We start from the raw sequence: 19,167 nt of genomic DNA, 5'->3' as shown, positions 1-19,167 counted from the left end.
ACAACCATTAGGTGAGACATAACTGGAACCACAAGAGAATTCCCTGGAAGGTTCTTCTATAATATTATACATGCAATGCGTTAGCATTTTTCCTCTCAACAACTCTTGATCTATAAAACTTTTCTCATTGAAAAGTTGATAGCATCAAACACATATTCAGAAAATGAGGCTTGTCATCTCAGCTTTCTGTGGTCTTGTGTTATTCTCATGTGCAGGTGAGACACAAGTTTCACTATATGTTGATTTTGTTTCACTAGCACATGAATATTCAACTAATGTTCTAACTTTTTGTTGTCTCAGTTGCTTATGATCCTTTGGATCCAAACGGAAACATAACAATCAAATGGGATATCATGTCTTGGACACCAGATGGCTATGTGGTAACACAATCTGCATTGCTACTTGTTTTATATTTGTGTGATTGTTTGCAAAATGGATTTCCATTTGCTGCAGTAAAATGCAGAAAAGTGGCAGCATAAAATATGTAACTATTAGTTGTTTGATCAAATGCTTGAGTCATGTAATGAATTCACCTGACTTGTGGCTATTGCATTTTCCATCAGGCTACTGTAACAGTTCACAATTTCCAAATGTTTCGGCACATCATGAATCCTGGGTGGACCTTGGGATGGACATGGGCCAAGAGAGAAGTGATTTGGTCCATGGTAGGAGCTCAAGCCACAGAGCAAGGAGATTGTTCTAAGTTCAAAGGCAACATACCTCATTGCTGCAAGAAAACTCCAACAGTTGTAGACCTTCTCCCTGGTGTTCCTTACAACCAGCAATTCTCAAACTGCTGCAAGGGTGGAGTGGTGGCTGCATGGGGCCAAGATCCTTCACAGGCTATCTCATCCTTCCAAGTGAGTGTAGGCCAAGCTGGTACCACAAACAGGACAGTGAAACTTCCCAAGAACTTCACCCTCTTGGCTCCTGGACCAGGCTATTCCTGTGGCCCTGCCAAGGTTGTTCCTTCCACAACTTTCCTTACACCTGACAAACGCCGCAAGACTCAAGCACTAAGTATGATCTCTAATCTCACAATTTCAGTTTGATCACCAACTTTACCATTAACATAACTCTCAAAAATCTCGTTTTCTTTTTCTTATGCAGTGACTTGGAACGTTACCTGCACATACTCACAGTTCCTGGCAAGAAAGAATCCAAGTTGTTGTGTATCTTTGTCCTCCTTCTATAATGAAACTATCACCCCTTGTCCCTCTTGTGCCTGTGGCTGCCACAACAAGAAGAATTGTGTCAAGTAAGTTTTGGATATGTGATGATCTTAAGAAATATTCTAGAGAAACTTACATTTATATCATCTTAAAAGCAATTTACATTGGCATGAGATGATGTTACACAAAAGTATTCCTTTCATTATTTTATCCCAAGACAAATATTCCCAAATTGTTGTGAGGAATCATTATGTTGGGAGTCCTACATCGACTAAAACCAATTTAACTTATGCACGGAAGTGCAAACCCTATTTTACAAGTTAATTTGGTAGAGTTGATTTAGACTTGAAATCTACCCCTTAACATGGTATCATAGTCATGAGTTAGAGTCTATCCTAACAAAGTTTGTTGTTTATTAAGTCTATTATTCTATCCACTATCGGATCACTCGTTAATGACTAATCTCACGCTTGAGATGTATATGGGTGTATTAGAAGTTTCAGAATTTCCAATAACTTCTTATCACTGTTGGTGTGGTATGCAGGAGTGACTCCAAAATTCTCAGCATGGTGGGTCTTCACACTCCCAAGAAAGACAATGAACCATTGCTGCGGTGCACACATCACATGTGTCCAATCAGGGTTCACTGGCATGTCAAGGTTAACTATAAGGAATATTGGAGAGTCAAGATTGCCATTACAAACTTCAATTACAGGATGAATCACTCCCTGTGGTCTCTTGCTGTTCAGCATCCAAATCTTAACAATCTCACCCAAGTTTTCAGTTTCAATTACAAGCCTCTTCTTCCCTACGGTTCCATAAGTGAGTGCAAGCAAATCGATCTTTTTAAGCTTCTATTATAATTCAATAACTTTAAGAAAGAGTTTTCAAGCATGTTGTTATTGTGCTTGCAGATGACACTGGAATGTTCTATGGCATGAAATACTTCAATGATCTTCTAATGGAAGCTGGACCAACAGGGAATGTTCAATCAGAGTTGCTTCTTCAGAAGGACAAGGATGCATTCACATTCAAGCAGGGGTGGGCTTTTCCTCGCAAGATCTACTTTAATGGCGATGAATGCATGATGCCTCCACCTGACACCTACCCATTTCTACCTAACTCAGCACCTCCACGCCTAATTACCTTCCCACTATCTATTTTCTTACTGTTTTTCTTTTTAGCAGTTTGGTGAACTAGTGCATAGTGTCAGAATTTTGTGAAAATTTTGAAACCTTGTATACCTTCTCCATGATTACGTGACAATAGGCATGAATACTCAAATTCTTTGGAAACACCAAGCCAATCTCATGGCTGTGTTTTTCTGACATAAGCACCAGGGATGCTGAATGTAAATCTCAACAGTTATTTTGTCTTAATCATAGATTCCTGATGCTGTTACAGCAATGCCATAATGAATAATTCATACGCTTTCTAGTCTGTTTCTTTGGACTACATTGACTGCATATTTGGATGAGCGCTTTGAGTTTTAGTTAAAATGAATTTCAAAGAAATACAATTCATGTTTAGAACTTCATCACTAAAACAACAGTCATTTCGGAACCAAGCATGAAAATACTCTCATTAAATAATTCAAATGTAGTTAAAATTTAATTATACTAATAAACCTACAAAAAATAATTTATAGTTATATTTGAGATGGAAAGAAGTATGAACATTTACAACCATGTTTACTATTATGTTTGAACGATCTTACCTCAACGGAAACACGCAGGAAAATGCATAAAAAACAAATACATGTACCAAAGACAAACTAAATGAATCATCACCTCCCAAAACATACAATGATGATTCCAAGGTGGCTGCAAAGAATAAACAATGATCATTTCAAGTACAGACTTGCGTTTATGAATTATTCCATTTCCTGTGTACCTTTAAATATTTCTTATACTTACAGAATCAACTATGGATCTAAAATGAATAAACATCATTACACTAAAACAAATAGACATAACAATGCAGTAGCCAATTCAATCGCCCCATATGCTGAAACTTAGAAACAAATCAGGGGGCACAAAGCTACTAATGAAATTTTCTCTGGATGTTTTACTCCAGCTTGGTTCAAATCCCAAATTGGTATCCCAAAATTGAGTCAACTTGTCACATCGAAGATTGTTCATGAGAGATTTGAGTGTGGCATGCATAGGAACTTTAAGCGTATGCATGCAATAATACTAAGGCCACCAAAGATGTCATCATCAAAACAAGCAGGGGAACCTCTTGCCTGGAACCAGCATTAGGCAACCATGGATAGGCATCAGGTGGTGGCATCACACAAACGTCACCATTGAAATAGACTCTCCGAGGGAAGGCCCAACCCTTGTCAAAAGTGAAAGTTGATTTATCTTTTCTGAATAGTAGCTCTGACTGTACATTACCAAGAGAACCAGCTTGCATGAGAAAATCATTGTAGAACTTAACTCCCCACAACATTGCTGTATCATCTGTTGAAAGCAACACATATCAATCACTTCTGTGCCTCCACAAAAAATACATGCTCTATGGTGAAAACAAGAATATGTTGCTCTTGCAGTAATTATCACCAGAATGTTTAGAAAGTCACTTATGTGTGCATTCCAAAGGTGGGCCAAATTTTCAAAAAATACATATTAAAAGAAAAATATATTTGAAAGAAAAATGTTTAAAACTGTAATGAATGAAAGCACTGGTAGAATTCTTTAGAAAAATCTGAAATTATAAACAAGAATGATATATGTCATTCTTAAGGTGGAGCATGGAAAAAATTGAGTCACTTAAAAATAATGTACTCTAATATATGAGAGTGGATAAGCCTGGATTTCGAGAAGAAAATGTATATTTTAATGAAAATATTAAAAAAACAGAGTAGTTTTTTGAGAAGAAAATAATTAACAGAAAATTACAATCAATTAATTGCTTTGAGAGCATATATGCAATTGAGATTTGAAAGCAAAAATTTTAACATAAAAAGTAAAAGGGGTGGCAATTGATAAATTAAGCATTTTAGAAAATATGCAAATAGAAGTGTTAAGAAACGGTGAGGCTACCATGTCTAGAAGAAGAACAAATTCAGAATACAACAGAAGATAATCTAACACTTAAGAAGTTGGAATCTTGATAAATTAATAGGAAGGATAAATAAATTTACTACCAAGAAATTTGACAGCTCCTCAGAATCCTAGAGTGGTTGTCTGTCTACCAACAATTGTACCTAGTGTACACTACATTCAATTTTTGTTTTGCTTTACCACATGTATACTAAGAGACAATCCTGTTTGAGACACTATAAGACACAGCATTCAATTAAGTTAATTAGTTATGAGTATTTTACGTATCTAAAGTTGCAAGTCCTTGAAAGATAACACTTACTTATTGATCCGTAGGGAGTTATTGACTGGTAGTTGAAACTGAAAAGCTGGGTCAGATTCTCAAAGTTTGGATGTTGAATAACCAAGTTCCAATCAGAATAGTTCATCCTGTAATTAAAATTAGTAACAGTGACCTTCACACGCCAGTACTCCTTGTAGTTAAGCTTAACATGCCAGTGAACTCGGATAGGACACATATGTCGAGTACACCGAACCAAAGGTGTAATACTACTTTTATCATGTCCAGAGTTGGAAACAACTGATGCTAGATGTGGTGAATCTGGACTGTAATGACATGAAAAAAGCATATGTGATGTTTTTATACAATTTTTATTTCTGTTAAGAAAAAAAAAATCAATCAGTGCACCAAGCATTAAAACCTACTTTACACAGTCCCCTGTTAGTGATGAGTTGCCCTGGCAGCCACATGCACATGTAGAGCAGGGAACAACAGTATCATTATAGAAAGACGAGAGCGAGACGCAGCAAGTGGGTGTTCTCTGAGCAAGAAACTGTGAATATGTGCATGTCACATTCCATGTCACTGTGATAAATCAGAGCAATGTTAAGTTCAAACTATATTGATGGATCTTGCTAATGTGAAGTAAAAACTCCGAACAACTGTTAACTTAGGTTCTATTTGAAAAGTTTCACAGTAAAAACTTATAGGAGAAGAAAATAAGAATTCATTGAGTTTCCCTCATGAGAAAAAATCAATTTATGAACCTCAACTTTTGAAAAAGTTAAATGAGAGAGCTTCCATGAACGTAAGTGTGTACATGTTGAGTTTAGCTTATAGGAAAAAGCCAATTTAGTTTACCTTCCTTGTTTATTCTCCTACAGTGTTTATGGAAAACTTTATCTAAACATGACCTTAAACCAGTTCTAAAATATTACAAGAGTACCTGATTTTAGCACTAACAATAACCACAACATATACATAATTAACTGAAAAGTGTGGCAATGAAAGCAAAAGTCCAATAACTTACTGAGAGCTTGGGTCACTCTTCTTTTGTCTGGTTGTATAAATTGAGTTGGTTTCACAATTTTCGCCGGGCTACATGTGTAACCGGGGCCTGGTGCTTTCAAGGTGAAGCTTTGTGGCAGTTTGACAGTTTTGTTGGTGGTGCCAGCACTACCTACACTGATTTGAAAGGCTGCAACTGCTTTGGATTGATCCTGTGCCCATGAGCTGAGTACACCACCTTTGCAGCAGTTTGCAATTTGTTGATTGTAAGGTGTTCCAGGAAGTAAATCTACAACTATGGGGTTCTTTTTACAGCAATGTGGAATGTTTCCCTTAAATCTTGAGCAATCCCCTTGTTCAGTGGTCTGACCTCCCACCATGCTCCATATCACCTCCTTCTTTGCCCATGTCCATCCTAGTGACCACCCAGGTGTTGAGATATGACGGTATTTTTGGTAGTTGTTCATTGTAACAACAGCCTGTCCATTCAATTGTTTTTTAGACATAACTACATGAAAAAATAAGCCAAATCTATTCTAAATGGATCTATCCAATAATATAAACAAACACATGTTTATAGTAATTTTATAACTTCAATAGTAAGAGATGAACACAATCTTAAATTTTCTGTGAAAACTGGCTAGGAGTGTAATTTGAAATTCAAATCCTGTCATAGTCATAATTGGAACAAGTGGAATGGTAGAAAGTACAAATACACTCTTTGCTAATTGAAATTCATATGGGACCCAATAAATACAAACTGGGATCACACGATTTTAATGGATGCAAATGGATTTCAATCAACAGTGTGAAGGGTGACAGAGAACATATTGTTTTCATTTCACGGTGAACAAAATGATTTTGATTCTCGACCTTTTAAGCAAGATATTAATCCAAGTAAGAACAGAACTGAAATATTACATGAGATGGAACTAATGCGAACATGCAGATTCACAACAAAATATGAAATATGAACCCAACTAGTAGAGAGAAAAAGGGACAAAAACATTTATGACCTTGTCTAAGTGTAACTAGATTGTTTGTTTCTGATATGAATAGGTGACACTGAAGAAGAATGTACTTACAACATAACCATCAGGTGTCCAACTTATAATATCCCATTTGATTGTGATATTTCCATTTGGATCAAGTGGATCATAAGCTTCTGAAAGATAAACAGTAAAACTAAAAATTTAAATTAATTGATGAAAGGATGGACAAAGTAAACAGTGAACTTTTACATAACAGTGAACTTTTACATTTTCCTAGATCCTCAAGCACACTAAACAAAAAAGACAGAGATGATACTTATGAAAGGTGCGATAAAAAATTTTCTGGACTTGATAAAGCAAATGACTAGAATAAACATGCCAACATTTATACAAGCAAATAACTATTTCATGAAAACATTTACAAAGATAATCGTAATTTTTTAATTTTTTTATCCATTGCTCGGTATCAAAATTTAAAAAAAGAAAAGAGAAAAAAAAAAAAGCAAGTGAAAGAATTTCCAAGGAATTCAAAAACCATATTTTCCACTACAACAGTAGGCATCATCAACATGAAAAGCCACCACAAGCCCATAAAAGATCAAAACTTTCAAGAGTATCAACAGTGTTTTTAGTTCCCATGTTCTGCAAGTTCCTGAAAATCACGCCATCTTTGTTTTTCGTGCCCCATTCTTAGAAGTTTTCCTCTTTGCACTTTTGAAATACCCAAACCTTGGTCATTAAGGAAAAAGTACACTTCAAGGACAAAACCTGCGATTTCACGACTAAATTTTGGAACTTCAAATTACAGAGACGAAATTTCAAGGTTTAAAGTATCAGAAACTAATCTCAAAGACGACCCATTTCTCAGAAACTAAATAGCTATCAACCCATTTCCAAAACCTGGACAAAGTTCATCACCATTCATCACCCAACACAGCGCGCCACCAATATCAAACATTCATTCCAATTCAACACGCCGTGAGGACCACGTCATGCAAAACGCAAAACGGAACAAACAAAAAAACACAAGCAATCTCGTACCCAATAGAAAAAACACGACACCCCATCAATCAAAAGCCCAGGACAAACGAAATTTCCAAAACCTTAACGACAAATAAAGAAAAGGCTAGCATGAGTGCAGGAACCTGATGAAGTGAAGCACGTGCAAGAGAAGAGAAGCAAAAGCAGAATGCATGGACAGGGTTTGAAGAAGGATCGGATCATGGGTGTGAAGGTGAAAGGGAAAAACATTTTCCTTTGAACAAAGGAACAAAGGGAATGTTGAGGCGTTCAGATTTTTTTTTGTTGGTGTGAGAGGGAAAGAGAACAGAGTGAGCAATAAGGAACAGAGGAAGAGAGCGAGAAAGTCTGTGTGGAAAAAAATTACGCGGCGGAAACTGACTATTTTGTTGTGTCCAGTTGGCGAGTGTTTGTCAGAGCAAGAGATCGTGGGCTGAGGAATCCCACTGTAACTTGTAAGCACTGTCAAAACTTCTAGAAAATTCAGCCCACTTTACACTTTTCTATTTTTTTTTTTTCATTTTTTATGTTTTTGGTTTAAATGGTTTTATGATATATATATATATATATATATATATATATATATATATATATATATATATTTCATAATAATACTTAAAAAGCCAGATGGATGAATAGTTAATATTTTGGAAAGAAATGAAAAAAGAAGTTTCATTATCATTATTCCTATTTATCATTTTGGAAGGAAATTATTCCTATTTATCATTTTGGAAGGAAATGGAAATAAATAAATCACAATTTATTGTTTTTATTAAGTAATAAATGAAAGAAGAAAATAATTAATTTTAACATATGAATTTTAAATTTATGTTTAGTTTCTACCTTTTTAATATTATGTTAAGTAACTTTAAGGTAATTATTAGTAAGTCAATAAATTATATATATATATATATATATATATATATATATATATATTATACATAAATATATATTATACTTGATCAATTATTTAGTTTTTGAATGTTTTTTCATTTCATTTTTTAATTTAAATTTCAAACTTTACTCTCCCTTTTCCTGTGTTCTAAAGCCGTGGTTTAGATTCAATCAATGAGTACTTAGATTAAAAATAAATAAAGGGTACTGTATACTTTAAATTCTAAATTTGATAAAAAATAAGAAAATTAAATTTATAAAACTAAAAAGTTAAAGAGTAAACTAGGAAAGCACATTAAAATTATCTTTTTCATTATCACAAAACTTTCTTTTATCAACACATAACTGTGATATTTTAAAAAAATAAAGGATGCACGCGAAATAATAGTAGTAATCATGACAATATTTTGAAAAATAAAAAAGAAATTCATGTAAAATTTAATAAGAAAACTAAAATATAGATGCAATTTAATTTTTTTTAAGAAGTACAAGTATAATTTAGTCAATAATACCATACCAATCCTTGAGGTTTTGTGAAAAAAAAATTGATATTTTATTTTTTACTCATGTTAACTTTTTCTTAATTATCTAAACAAAAACATTACAATAATACTTTTAAATTGATTAAAAACAATATAAGCGTGTAAAAAAGTTGTTATAAATATTAAAAAGGCAGAGGATTATATACCATGTCCATAAATTTCAACAAGTGTCCACAATATTCAAATTAAAAAATTATACTCTTAACCTTTTAAATTAAATTATTAATATTTGTTTACACTATCAACAAATTAAAAACATTTTAAACCTATAACTTTGAATGTTTTACAATAAACAATAATCTCATTATACATAAAAATTTATAACCTATAATTAGAGAATAATGTAAAATAATTTAGTGGGAGTGTATGCTATATATATGTTTAAAAAACGGGTTAAATATGTTTTTGGTCCCTCAAGTTTCAGTGAATTTTGGAATTAATCCCTCATCAAAACTTTATACCAATTTAGTCCTTCATCTTTCAAAATGCATAAATTTAGTCCTTTTAACCAAATTTTGTTAAGTTTATCTGACGTTTCAAACGCATTTCATGATAGTATTTAAATTATTTTTTAAATACTATCATGAAATGCGTTTGAAACGTCAGATAAACTTAACAAAATTTGGTTAAAAGGACTAAATTCACGCATTTTGAAAGATGAAGAACTAAATTAGTCAAAAGTTTTGATGAAGGACTAATTCCAAATTTCGCTGAAAGACCAAAAACATATTTAACCCTTAAAAAACTGAAAAATATTTAAAAATTTTGAGAGCACGAAAACCATGACAAATAATTTACAATCTTAAAGTCTCGCATTCCAAATTAAGGAGCTTTTGAAAAAGAAAAAAAAAAACTGTAGAAACTTACGATTGTGTAAATGTTTTTAATTCTTATAGGATTAGATTATGTGAAAAATAAATAAAACAGTTAGAAGGTTAGGTAACAGTTTATTAATTTATTTCTTTAAAAACCATTATACTAAAAAATGTTATCATAAAAACATTTGCTTTTCTTTTTCTACCAAAATCTTCCTTCTTAAGATTCACAAAGCTAGGAATGGAACGCGCACACAGCCGCCAGCTAAGTTAATTTATTCAAAACAAGAGAAAAAAGCACTTTCAGTTCTGTATTTTTTAAAACATTAAAAATTAATTAAATTATGTAATAAAAGTGGGCCAGAATATAATTACAGTACCAGTAGTTAAAAATAAAATAAAATAAAAATTTACAACAAAATGAAATAAACCATAAAATTTGTTAGATTCATTAAAAGGTTTTATAAACATGTTTTTAATACAAAATGGTGACAGAACTTTTAAACTGATAACATTGTTTGCGAAATAACGGTCGGAAGGGAAATTTTAACTTTCTTTTTAATAGTAAATAACAAATGTGAAAGTGCTTTTCAAAAATGGCTTTATGCGAAAAGCGATTACTTGCGTCTAAGAAATTCTTGTTCAAATAAGTTAGCAACGGGGTTCGGACTCTCAGGGAAGAGCGTTCCCGAAGTGCATGTCACTTTCACGTTTAGACATTTCTTATTACATAAGCAATCAACTACACTAGAAGTTTTATATTGTTTGTTCCATGTGTGTTCAATAAAATTACAAATTTCGTGTTTGTTTTTTCGATTTTTTTAATTAAAATATTATCTTATTTTTTAATATATTTTATGTTTTAAAGTATTTGTAAAATTAATATTAAATAAAGAAATGTTGGTGTAATTAAAAATGAAATAGAAATGTTCGAGGAAATATTTTTCTTACATATTTCTTATTCGTTAACATTTTTTTTGTGTGGAAGGATTATACTGATGTTAGAATTCATTTTGGATATATAAATTAATTTTCACTTATAAAAATAAATTTATTTAACCTTCCACAAACCCATTGCTACGTCCCATGACTGTGACTAAACGCATGCATTGACCTTCTTTGGAGTGGTAAATGGTTACAATCCAAAGTGACTCACGTTTTTTCCATGAAGTCAACGTAATGAATAGATGACGTACGAGAGAGTAACTCATAAGCACGCCATTCTATAATGAAAATGGTATGTGAATAGCTTTTAATTTTTGTATACTTATTTAACATCTAAGAAAATCTATCTTTATTTAATTTTTTTCTAAAATATAATTTCATTAGTGTTAAGTAGGTGTAAAACAAAAAATGGAATATCTGTATACCATTAACTTTTTTATAATTGTTACTCTTAATTAGTGTTATAAATGTTCGTATGTTCAACAAAAATGTGAATTTACAGTAATTATAGTTAAATTTATTTTTCAATACAATATTAAATTTACTATAATGAGATTTGTAAAATTTATATAGTCATTGTTTATTGAATTATTTATAAATATCTAATCTCAAATACGAGATATATATGGCTTAGTGTGAAATATGTGTTGAACTATATATAAGTTTAATTATTATATCCATGGTCATTTTTATTATGGTTAGGGATGACATTTAAGTATCTTCCGTGGATGTTGTCAGAATCTATTTTTATTTATTATGGAGAATTTTCATATTGACTAAGTAAGGGTATGAATATGAATATGAAGAATACTTGACTCTTTTAATTGGATATGAGAATGAGGATGAACATATTTGTTCCGTCCATGTTTTCATACCTTTCCTATTTATGTTCCCGGTTAAGTTATTAAAATACTTAGTTTATTAAATAATGTTTTATATATATATATATATATATATATATATATATATATATATATATATATATACACGCGTTAGTAAGATCTAAAAAAAATAATAGATAACCAAGTGGAAGCAAAACCAGATCAAATCTTCCCTAAATAAATAATATCCAAAATAATAAAATGCATAAAAGAGAGAAGGGAGGAATCAACAAACACTACAACTTTTAAAGTGGGAAAACCTCGATATGGAGGAAAAACCCATGGGACCTAGTCCAGTAAAAACTTCCGCTAATAATAATTAATGGGTACACCACAAGTTCTATTGGAGATTCCAAGGATCAACAAATCATTATTCTCTTCACCAACAAGATGGATAACAAACTCCAATTGGTACTTTAAATTAACAATAGAGTGAACCAGAGGCGGAGCCTCAGAGGAGCAGGGAGGGGCCTAGGCCCCCCAAATATTTTTGATTTTTTTCAAAATTATATATCCATAATTTTAATTTTTAAAAATTTTGAAAATTTTAAAATTATAAATAGTATATTTTAGAAATTGATGATAATTAAATTGTGTCTCTTTATTTATTTTATAAAATACAATAGTTAATGTTAATAAAAATAAAAAAAAAAATATATTTAGGTTTAATTAGTCTTCTAGTATCTGTTTTCGTCTAAAAATATCAAATTGTCACTAAATTGAAACTAAAAGAATTGGAAGATCAACTTACATTTTTGAAAACAATAACCAAAAGAGTAATTAAATCAAACATTTATTAAAATATTTTTTATTTTCTTCTGTCATTGCCTTTTAAAATTTTAACAAAATTGTACTCATCTCTCACTATCATATGTTTTTTTTTTTGAAGAAAAATGAAGTTAGACACATACTCATTATGTTTGCTCTCATTTCTCATATGTTTCTTTCATTACTCGAAGAAAAAAAAATGTAACTCTCTCTTATCTTACTTAATGATGAAATATTACTTTAATAGTTATTAAAATTATTTTTTATCTCATGAGCCTTTTGTATACTTACTTTTTATGATTATAGAAGAAAAAAATCATGTATTATGTGCTCTTTTATAACCGATTTTTAATTGTGACTTGATTATAATATATTTTTCTTCTAATACTTATGTCTCTCAATATTTTATTAGATTATGAAAAATTATTTTTTAATATATTTTAAAAAAGGCATATCGATGAAGAATAAAATAATGAATTTATTTTGTAGAAGTAGTAAAAGGGAAGCTACACGTGAAGATGAAAACAAGTTAAATTATATTTCTTCACATCTTTTAAAGTATTTAAAGCATTATACTAATAATCCAATCTAACGATCGAATTGTTTTATAGAAGAGTCATATTTTAAAGTGTTATACTAATGGTCCAATCAAATGATCAAAATATTATATTATTCTAGCCCCTCCAAAACTCTTGGTCAAGATCCGCCACTGGAGTGAACCACCCCAATATATAAAAAGATGAATAAAATCTTTTCTCCAAAGTAGCTTTTCTGTACAGACTTCCACAAGATAAACTAGTTGCTCTTTTCTTTTTCTTCACTCTCTCTAATGGCTTCTCACTAAAGGCACTCACAACTTCTTTCTCTCTGTCTCTGATGGCTAAGAACCCATAAAAAATACCTCATTTTATTTTTCTTAATTAAATCAGTGTGGACCCAATAAATTGGTGACCCACCTGACAATATATATGCATACTACACACATTCTATTTTTTATTTCTTCAAATTATTTGGTTTGTCATAAAATTCATTCGAATCTTCAAGATATTTTTCACGCTAGCTTTATGGCGAGAAAAAATGGCTTATATTTTCCTCCCTTTAAGTTCAAGGCATTCTTCCTATTATAGAAGGTAAAATGAGAGATTATGGAATTCTTTGTAAGAGTGTGGAATTAACCACTCTATTAGAAAGTAGAATTACCAACTTTTATACAAATTTTCAAGTGGATAAGATAGGTCGAGTGGTCTCTGTTGGAGATGGGATTGCACGTGTTTATGGATTGAACAAGATTACCAAATTGAGTTGATAGTGATAGATCGTAGTGCTACTAGCCCTGTTGGGAAAAACCAGAGGGAAAAGCCCGGAGGGAAGTGGCCCAACGAAATCACACTCTATCGGTACACTATAAAATGAAGGAAGAAACTTAGTGAAGTTCAGGCATTTCTTGAGCCAAGTATACCATTGAAAGAAAACCTTGGTTGGACTATCCCTATATATAATAAAGTTACAGCTTTTTCATCCTTTAGGTAGGGATCAAATTAATTTAGCTGTAACGATACCCCGATTGTTCGAATCCAAAAATATCGGATTTGTGCTAATACGGATTTGATAGCACCATTTTCTTTTGATTAGACCATGCCTTTAGGATGTCGAGTGTTGTTATCAGAACTTTTATGCAATTATGTTCAAATATGTATGCCAATTAAATATTAGGTTAAATATGATTTTGGTCCCTTAACTTTCAATGAATTTTGGAATTAATCCATTTCGAAACTTTGAACTAATTTAGTCCTTCATCTTTTGAAATACGTGGATTTAATCCTTTTAATCAAATTTTGTTAGGTTTATTTGATGTTTCGTACGCATTTCAAGATTGTATTTGACTTGTTTATACTGATTGACACATTTTTGCTTTAATGTTAAGTCAAATACTATTATGAAACGTGCTTGAAATGCCAAATAAACTTAAAAAAAATTGATTAAAAGGACTAAATTTATGTATTTTGAAAGATGAAGGATTAAATTGGTCCAAAGTTTCAAAATGGACTAATTCCAAAATTCACTTAAAGTTAAGGGACCAAAAACATATTTAATCCTTAAATGTTTTTTATTTCTCACATTTGAATATTTCTACTATCTTTTAATATTTTTATTTATATTTATTGTATTTTTTTCACATGAAAATGTTTAACATTGTCAATTTAAGTGTTCAATAACATAAATCTTTCATTGACTAAGTAATATAAAAAACTTATTTTCTTTGTTCTGTTATTATTAATTTTTGTTTCATTTGAAAAACTTTTTTGTTTCGCTAAAACATTTTTTATTATCTATCGACCGTTCAACTAGGTTGATATTTGAGAAGTTTTCTTATATCTGTAACATTATTTTTCATCTTATCATACCCTTAACTATACATTTCTTTTACTTTGTGTGATTTCATTCAAATGTTTATCAAATTGTTTCCATTTGATATTTTTTTTAATATTTTAGTTTTGTTTATTTTATCATGTAGAACAAATTTTATATTTTTATATAATTATTTTTATTTTCTAACACATTATCATACATGTAATTTTATCACTATAACTACATAAATAAATTTTATTTACTATAATATAATAATTTAATGTAATTATTATGATTTTTTTATCACCATCTCAACATATATTAAAGTTCAAAAGATGAAATATCTATGTTAAATTTTAATTATTATTAGTTTAATCTTTGTTTTTTTTTTTGTGATTTTGATCAAGTAATATATTGTAATGTTTATTAGTGTACACAAAAATAGATTTGACTATAATTTAAAAAATGAAGTAAACATCATTTAAATTATTTTTTTAATTTAAATATTTGTTTCCTTTTATATATTTTTTAAATTTTTAAAATTTTATCAACTAGGGTAATATTAACATATGCAAATTTAATAAACGTTTTAGCACGCATGAAATTTTATTTGGTATTTTAATTTGAAATGTATAAAATTATAATTTTTTTTTCTAAATATTTGATATCTAAGAAACAAAAATATCCTTCTTTTAGTATTAAATATTTGATAATAATATGTTTTCTTTACCGTAATTTTTTTTATTTTGTACAAATTAATTAATTGATATCAAAATAGTAAGAAAATGGGTACAAGTACAAGTATATACCCGTTTTCCAGTGGGAATGTGGATGAAATAAAAATTTGATACCCGTTGCGTTTTGGGATGGGGACCAAGATGATTTTTTTCTCTGGAGATGGGTATGAGATAACAAAACCCATCCTTGCGCTGCCTCATTGGCATCCCTAATTATTTTCATCCATTTCTTCTCCAAATGAAAATTGTGCATCCACATTGGTATAAAGATTTATGTTATTAGTGCATCCAAAGTTGGGATCTCTTCTTGCTCCATCTAAGTGAACATTTTTATCATCATTTTCACTTTGAGCTTGCTCAATCTCAACAATATCTCCATCTCCCTCTCTAGTTATTTATTCATCATCTGACTCAATATCATCAAACAGAAGAACAACAATTTTCTTAATGTGATAATTATTGACTTTAAGTTATACATCACATAAACCAAATCATGCCACCTTTTCTTGTATGCAAATGATTTCTTCTCTTTGTATAAACATATGATTAAATATGAAATTTTAGTAAATGTGTAAACCAAATAAAGTTTGTTTGTGTTTTTGGCTGAATTGTTAAGTTGAGAGTGTGGTGAGTTTCTTTTTTCTTTTTTTTATGTCTGGGTTGATGAGCCAACCTTTCTTAGCACAAGTTCAACCTGAGTGAGTTGAATTTTTAATAGGCTGGGTTTACTTTTGGTTCGTACTGAAATTTGTAAATTTTTTTAACTCAACTCGGCTTGAACCCATGTTGGACCAAGTTAGCTCACATGTTTTAACTCATTTTGACATCTACTCATTAAAGTGCAAAGTTGTCTCTATGGTACCATTTCCTTTTCTTTCCTCATATCTTTACACTGTGCTATGATTTTTTCCTTTCAACTGACCAAACTTGTAATGGATATTACCATTGGAGACAACTTTTTATTCCTCTCTATATAGTTATGGTTCTCACTGGTGTGTTGTACTATTTTTGTTACTAAGAGGTATAATATGGATTGGAAGAGGAGGAGCAACGAGAAAAGGTGAGGAAAGGGTAGGAGCAACGAGAGAGGATGAAGGGAGGGGAGGAGAGACCAAGGAGGGTGGGGGTAAGCAACCAAGAAAAATGGGGGAAGGAGAGAAACAACAAGGAAGAGGAGGGGAGAGAAGAGAGAGAAGAGCAACACCATTTATCACGTAAAAAAAAGTTAACATCATTAGGGGATGATAACTCCATCCATTCATTTCTAAAATATAGGGACAAAAAATGATTGAAGTTTCAGATAGAGACAAATTTCAAAATTGTGTTATAGTTTAAGGACAAAAAACATAATTAACCCTTGATTAAACCTATCTTCTATAAGTTTTCGCTCAACAACAACCTTGTAAGGATACATTTGCAAAGAGAATCCAAATTTTGCATCTCCAAAATTGTGACATCTCCACCCAACACATTATGAGCATGATTATAGGCGAAATGACTTAAATTTGGATCCTAAAAACTCTTTTTCTTTCAAGAAACAAGCCCTTGAAGATTCTAGTTCTCCCTCGTTATAATCTCCACTTTTGGCCTATGGTTATTAGACTTCAAATGGGTGGATTACATTGATTTTTTAGTCGTAGAAGCCATTTTTCATTTTAGATGATGATTCGATGCGGTTGCTTCAACATCCAAAACTATTTTGCTTACCCTTACAATGTTCTTTGCATCTTTCAGAGCTTTCATTACCTTAAAATGACACGTCATTTTCTTTCGAGATATAGTCATTTGCTTATCAATGCAAGTGAAAGGTTAAGGATTAGTAAATTAAGAAAATAGAGTCAAAGCAAATTTATACCAGAGAGACATATACTAATACAAACTTTTAGACCCCTAGCCTAATATTTGAGATTTAAAAGGTTAGTAGTGCTAAATATAGACTCGAACTTGTTCAACTTCTCACAATTGTTGCACTCAACCAGTTCCAACTCTTCTACTTTTTGAGCACTTTGGACGTGAGGGTTTTGAATCTAGTAAAGAGAAAAACCCTGAAACAAAAAAGGATTAGAAGAGGGGCCTCAAATCTTTAGGAAACGAACTTTAAAGCACAAAAGACCTCATCCATTGGTACTATTTATGGATGCCCATGATTGCGTAGAAGAAATTTTGAACTCAAAGAAATAGAAAAACATTTTGGAGGTCAATACTATACCCCAAAGTGAGTGAATAATATATGGAACGCCTGAACAAAAACCTAACTATAGGGTTATAGTTTGGGAGGTGTGATGTTCATGACCTTTACATATTATTTTCAAAAGAATCTAGCGGTAACTACAAACCTTACTTTATGGAAACCATATAATAAAAAAAAGAAAGATCTACCCTCCACATCATCGACCTCCTTCTTGAAAATGAGTTCGTTGGGCTCACACAAGCCTGGATTCCTACATATTTCTCCTTGGTCTTACTAATGGTTTGAAGATTACAAAAGACCACAGTTTTTTTTTAAAGGTGCAATTGGAGGTCTTCATCAACTGATCAATCTTAGTCTAAGGGTAAGACGCATTGTAAGCTACCCTATTTATAAAATGAAGCTCCAATAAAACCTAGAAAAACAATATGAAAACCAAAAAAATACAAATGAAATCCTAATAGGTAATGAAAAATTAATCTTTAAAAACTAGAACAAACTATGCGAGCCTAACATAAGCGAACACAAAACAAAAGTGTGAAGAAGACTAACAATGATTGAGGAATGGAAGTAAGAGATTTGGGCGTACCAAAAGAGAAAAACCAATGGGTGAGCAAATGGAAGTCTCAAGAAAATATTTTGTTAAAAGATGAAGTAATGGAGAAATGAAGTGGCCTATCAACTTTAACAATTTGAGACGATGCAAGGGGAAGTTGAAGTGAGAATCATAATTGCTTAAACAACATGCCAATCCTGCCTAGGCACATGAAATGTAATTAGAAGATGTGAAGGTCTAAGGGGTTTTCATTTTGAAATGATGCGACGTTTGAGAGTTCCAATGGAAGCTTCTAGTGGTAACACTAGTTAAGTCTTGTAACCCTAGTTAGATTAAGGGATTTGTGTATCTCATGATAAAATGGGTCAAATAGAGTCCAATCATAAATCATAGCTCAATCCCACAAAGTCAATTAAGCCTTATGACCTTATTCGGCTCAAGGTTGGGAGCTATGTACTATTATGATAAAATAAACGACTAAATAGTTTTCATGACGACAATTAAGTCACCTTGTAGTTGAATTACATTGTAATTGAATTGATAATATATTTTAGATCAATTTATGCAAGTTTAAGCAACAAAATTCTAAAAAGTTATTTTGTTACTCAAAGTTTTAAATTATTCAAAAATTTTCATTTCATTCAAACAAATTATTTTTTAATAATTGTGTTTTCCTACTAAAGAGGACTCTCCCTATTACTATATGATAACTATGACCTATAAGGAGTATGAAATGTTTTAAATTATTTAAACTTTGAATTATAACATCTTTTATTAATGTTATTTTTTTTCAAAATAATTAGTTAATCATTTTGAATTAGTTTCCTTTTAATTGTATTTTATATAAGAAGAAAGACGCAAATCTAAAGTCTTGTAACTACACAAGAATGGTAGGGACAACATCAAGAGTTCGTGTAACCAATTATGGTCTTGGCTTTTCATCTACCACACTCTTAATATACAATTATCCCAA

At 31.1% G+C, this 19,167-nt stretch overlaps 2 protein-coding genes across 2 annotated transcripts; one reads left to right on the top strand and one right to left on the bottom strand.

Annotated features, from left to right (window-relative positions):
- On the top strand, positions 1-2,609 carry LOC114181450 (COBRA-like protein 4). The gene is made up of 6 exons (XM_028067914.1): positions 1-215; positions 301-380; positions 564-1,020; positions 1,111-1,258; positions 1,717-1,994; positions 2,087-2,609. Exons 1-6 carry the CDS (start codon positions 164-166, stop codon positions 2,365-2,367), a joined length of 1,296 nt encoding a protein of 431 aa, XP_027923715.1. The 5' UTR covers positions 1-163; the 3' UTR covers positions 2,368-2,609.
- Positions 2,610-2,951: 342 nt separating this feature from the next.
- Positions 2,952-7,947, bottom strand: LOC114182465 (protein COBRA-like). The gene is made up of 6 exons (XM_028069340.1): positions 7,645-7,947; positions 6,593-6,672; positions 5,530-5,986; positions 4,925-5,084; positions 4,542-4,825; positions 2,952-3,637 (listed from the first exon to the last, which is right to left on the bottom strand). Exons 1-6 carry the CDS (start codon positions 7,748-7,750, stop codon positions 3,345-3,347), a joined length of 1,380 nt encoding a protein of 459 aa, XP_027925141.1. The 5' UTR covers positions 7,751-7,947; the 3' UTR covers positions 2,952-3,344.
- Positions 7,948-19,167: the final 11,220 nt, after the last annotated feature.

The sequence above is a fragment of the Vigna unguiculata genome, chromosome 4 (genome assembly GCF_004118075.2).
Source record: "Vigna unguiculata cultivar IT97K-499-35 chromosome 4, ASM411807v1, whole genome shotgun sequence".
Classification (NCBI taxonomy): domain Eukaryota; kingdom Viridiplantae; phylum Streptophyta; class Magnoliopsida; order Fabales; family Fabaceae; genus Vigna; species Vigna unguiculata.
This window is presented reverse-complemented; position numbering and strand designations above follow the sequence as displayed.

What these genes read in the sequence shown, in the direction of transcription:
- LOC114182465 (XM_028069340.1), bottom strand. Translation starts at nt 7,750, where the DNA reads ATGTTTTTCCCTTTCACCTTCACACCCATGATCCGATCCTTCTTCAAA. An exon ending in AAGAGTGACCCAAGCTCTCA is followed by an intron (nt 5,085 to 5,529) that starts GTAAGTTATTGG and finishes GATTTATCACAG; the next exon opens with TGACATGGAATGTGACATGC. An exon ending in AACTCCCTACGGATCAATAA is followed by an intron (nt 3,638 to 4,541) that starts GTAAGTGTTATC and finishes TGCTTTCAACAG; the next exon opens with ATGATACAGCAATGTTGTGG.
- LOC114181450 (XM_028067914.1), top strand. Translation starts at nt 164, where the DNA reads ATGAGGCTTGTCATCTCAGCTTTCTGTGGTCTTGTGTTATTCTCATGT. An exon ending in AACAAGAAGAATTGTGTCAA is followed by an intron (nt 1,259 to 1,716) that starts GTAAGTTTTGGA and finishes TGTGGTATGCAG; the next exon opens with GAGTGACTCCAAAATTCTCA. An exon ending in TCTTCCCTACGGTTCCATAA is followed by an intron (nt 1,995 to 2,086) that starts GTGAGTGCAAGC and finishes TTGTGCTTGCAG; the next exon opens with ATGACACTGGAATGTTCTAT.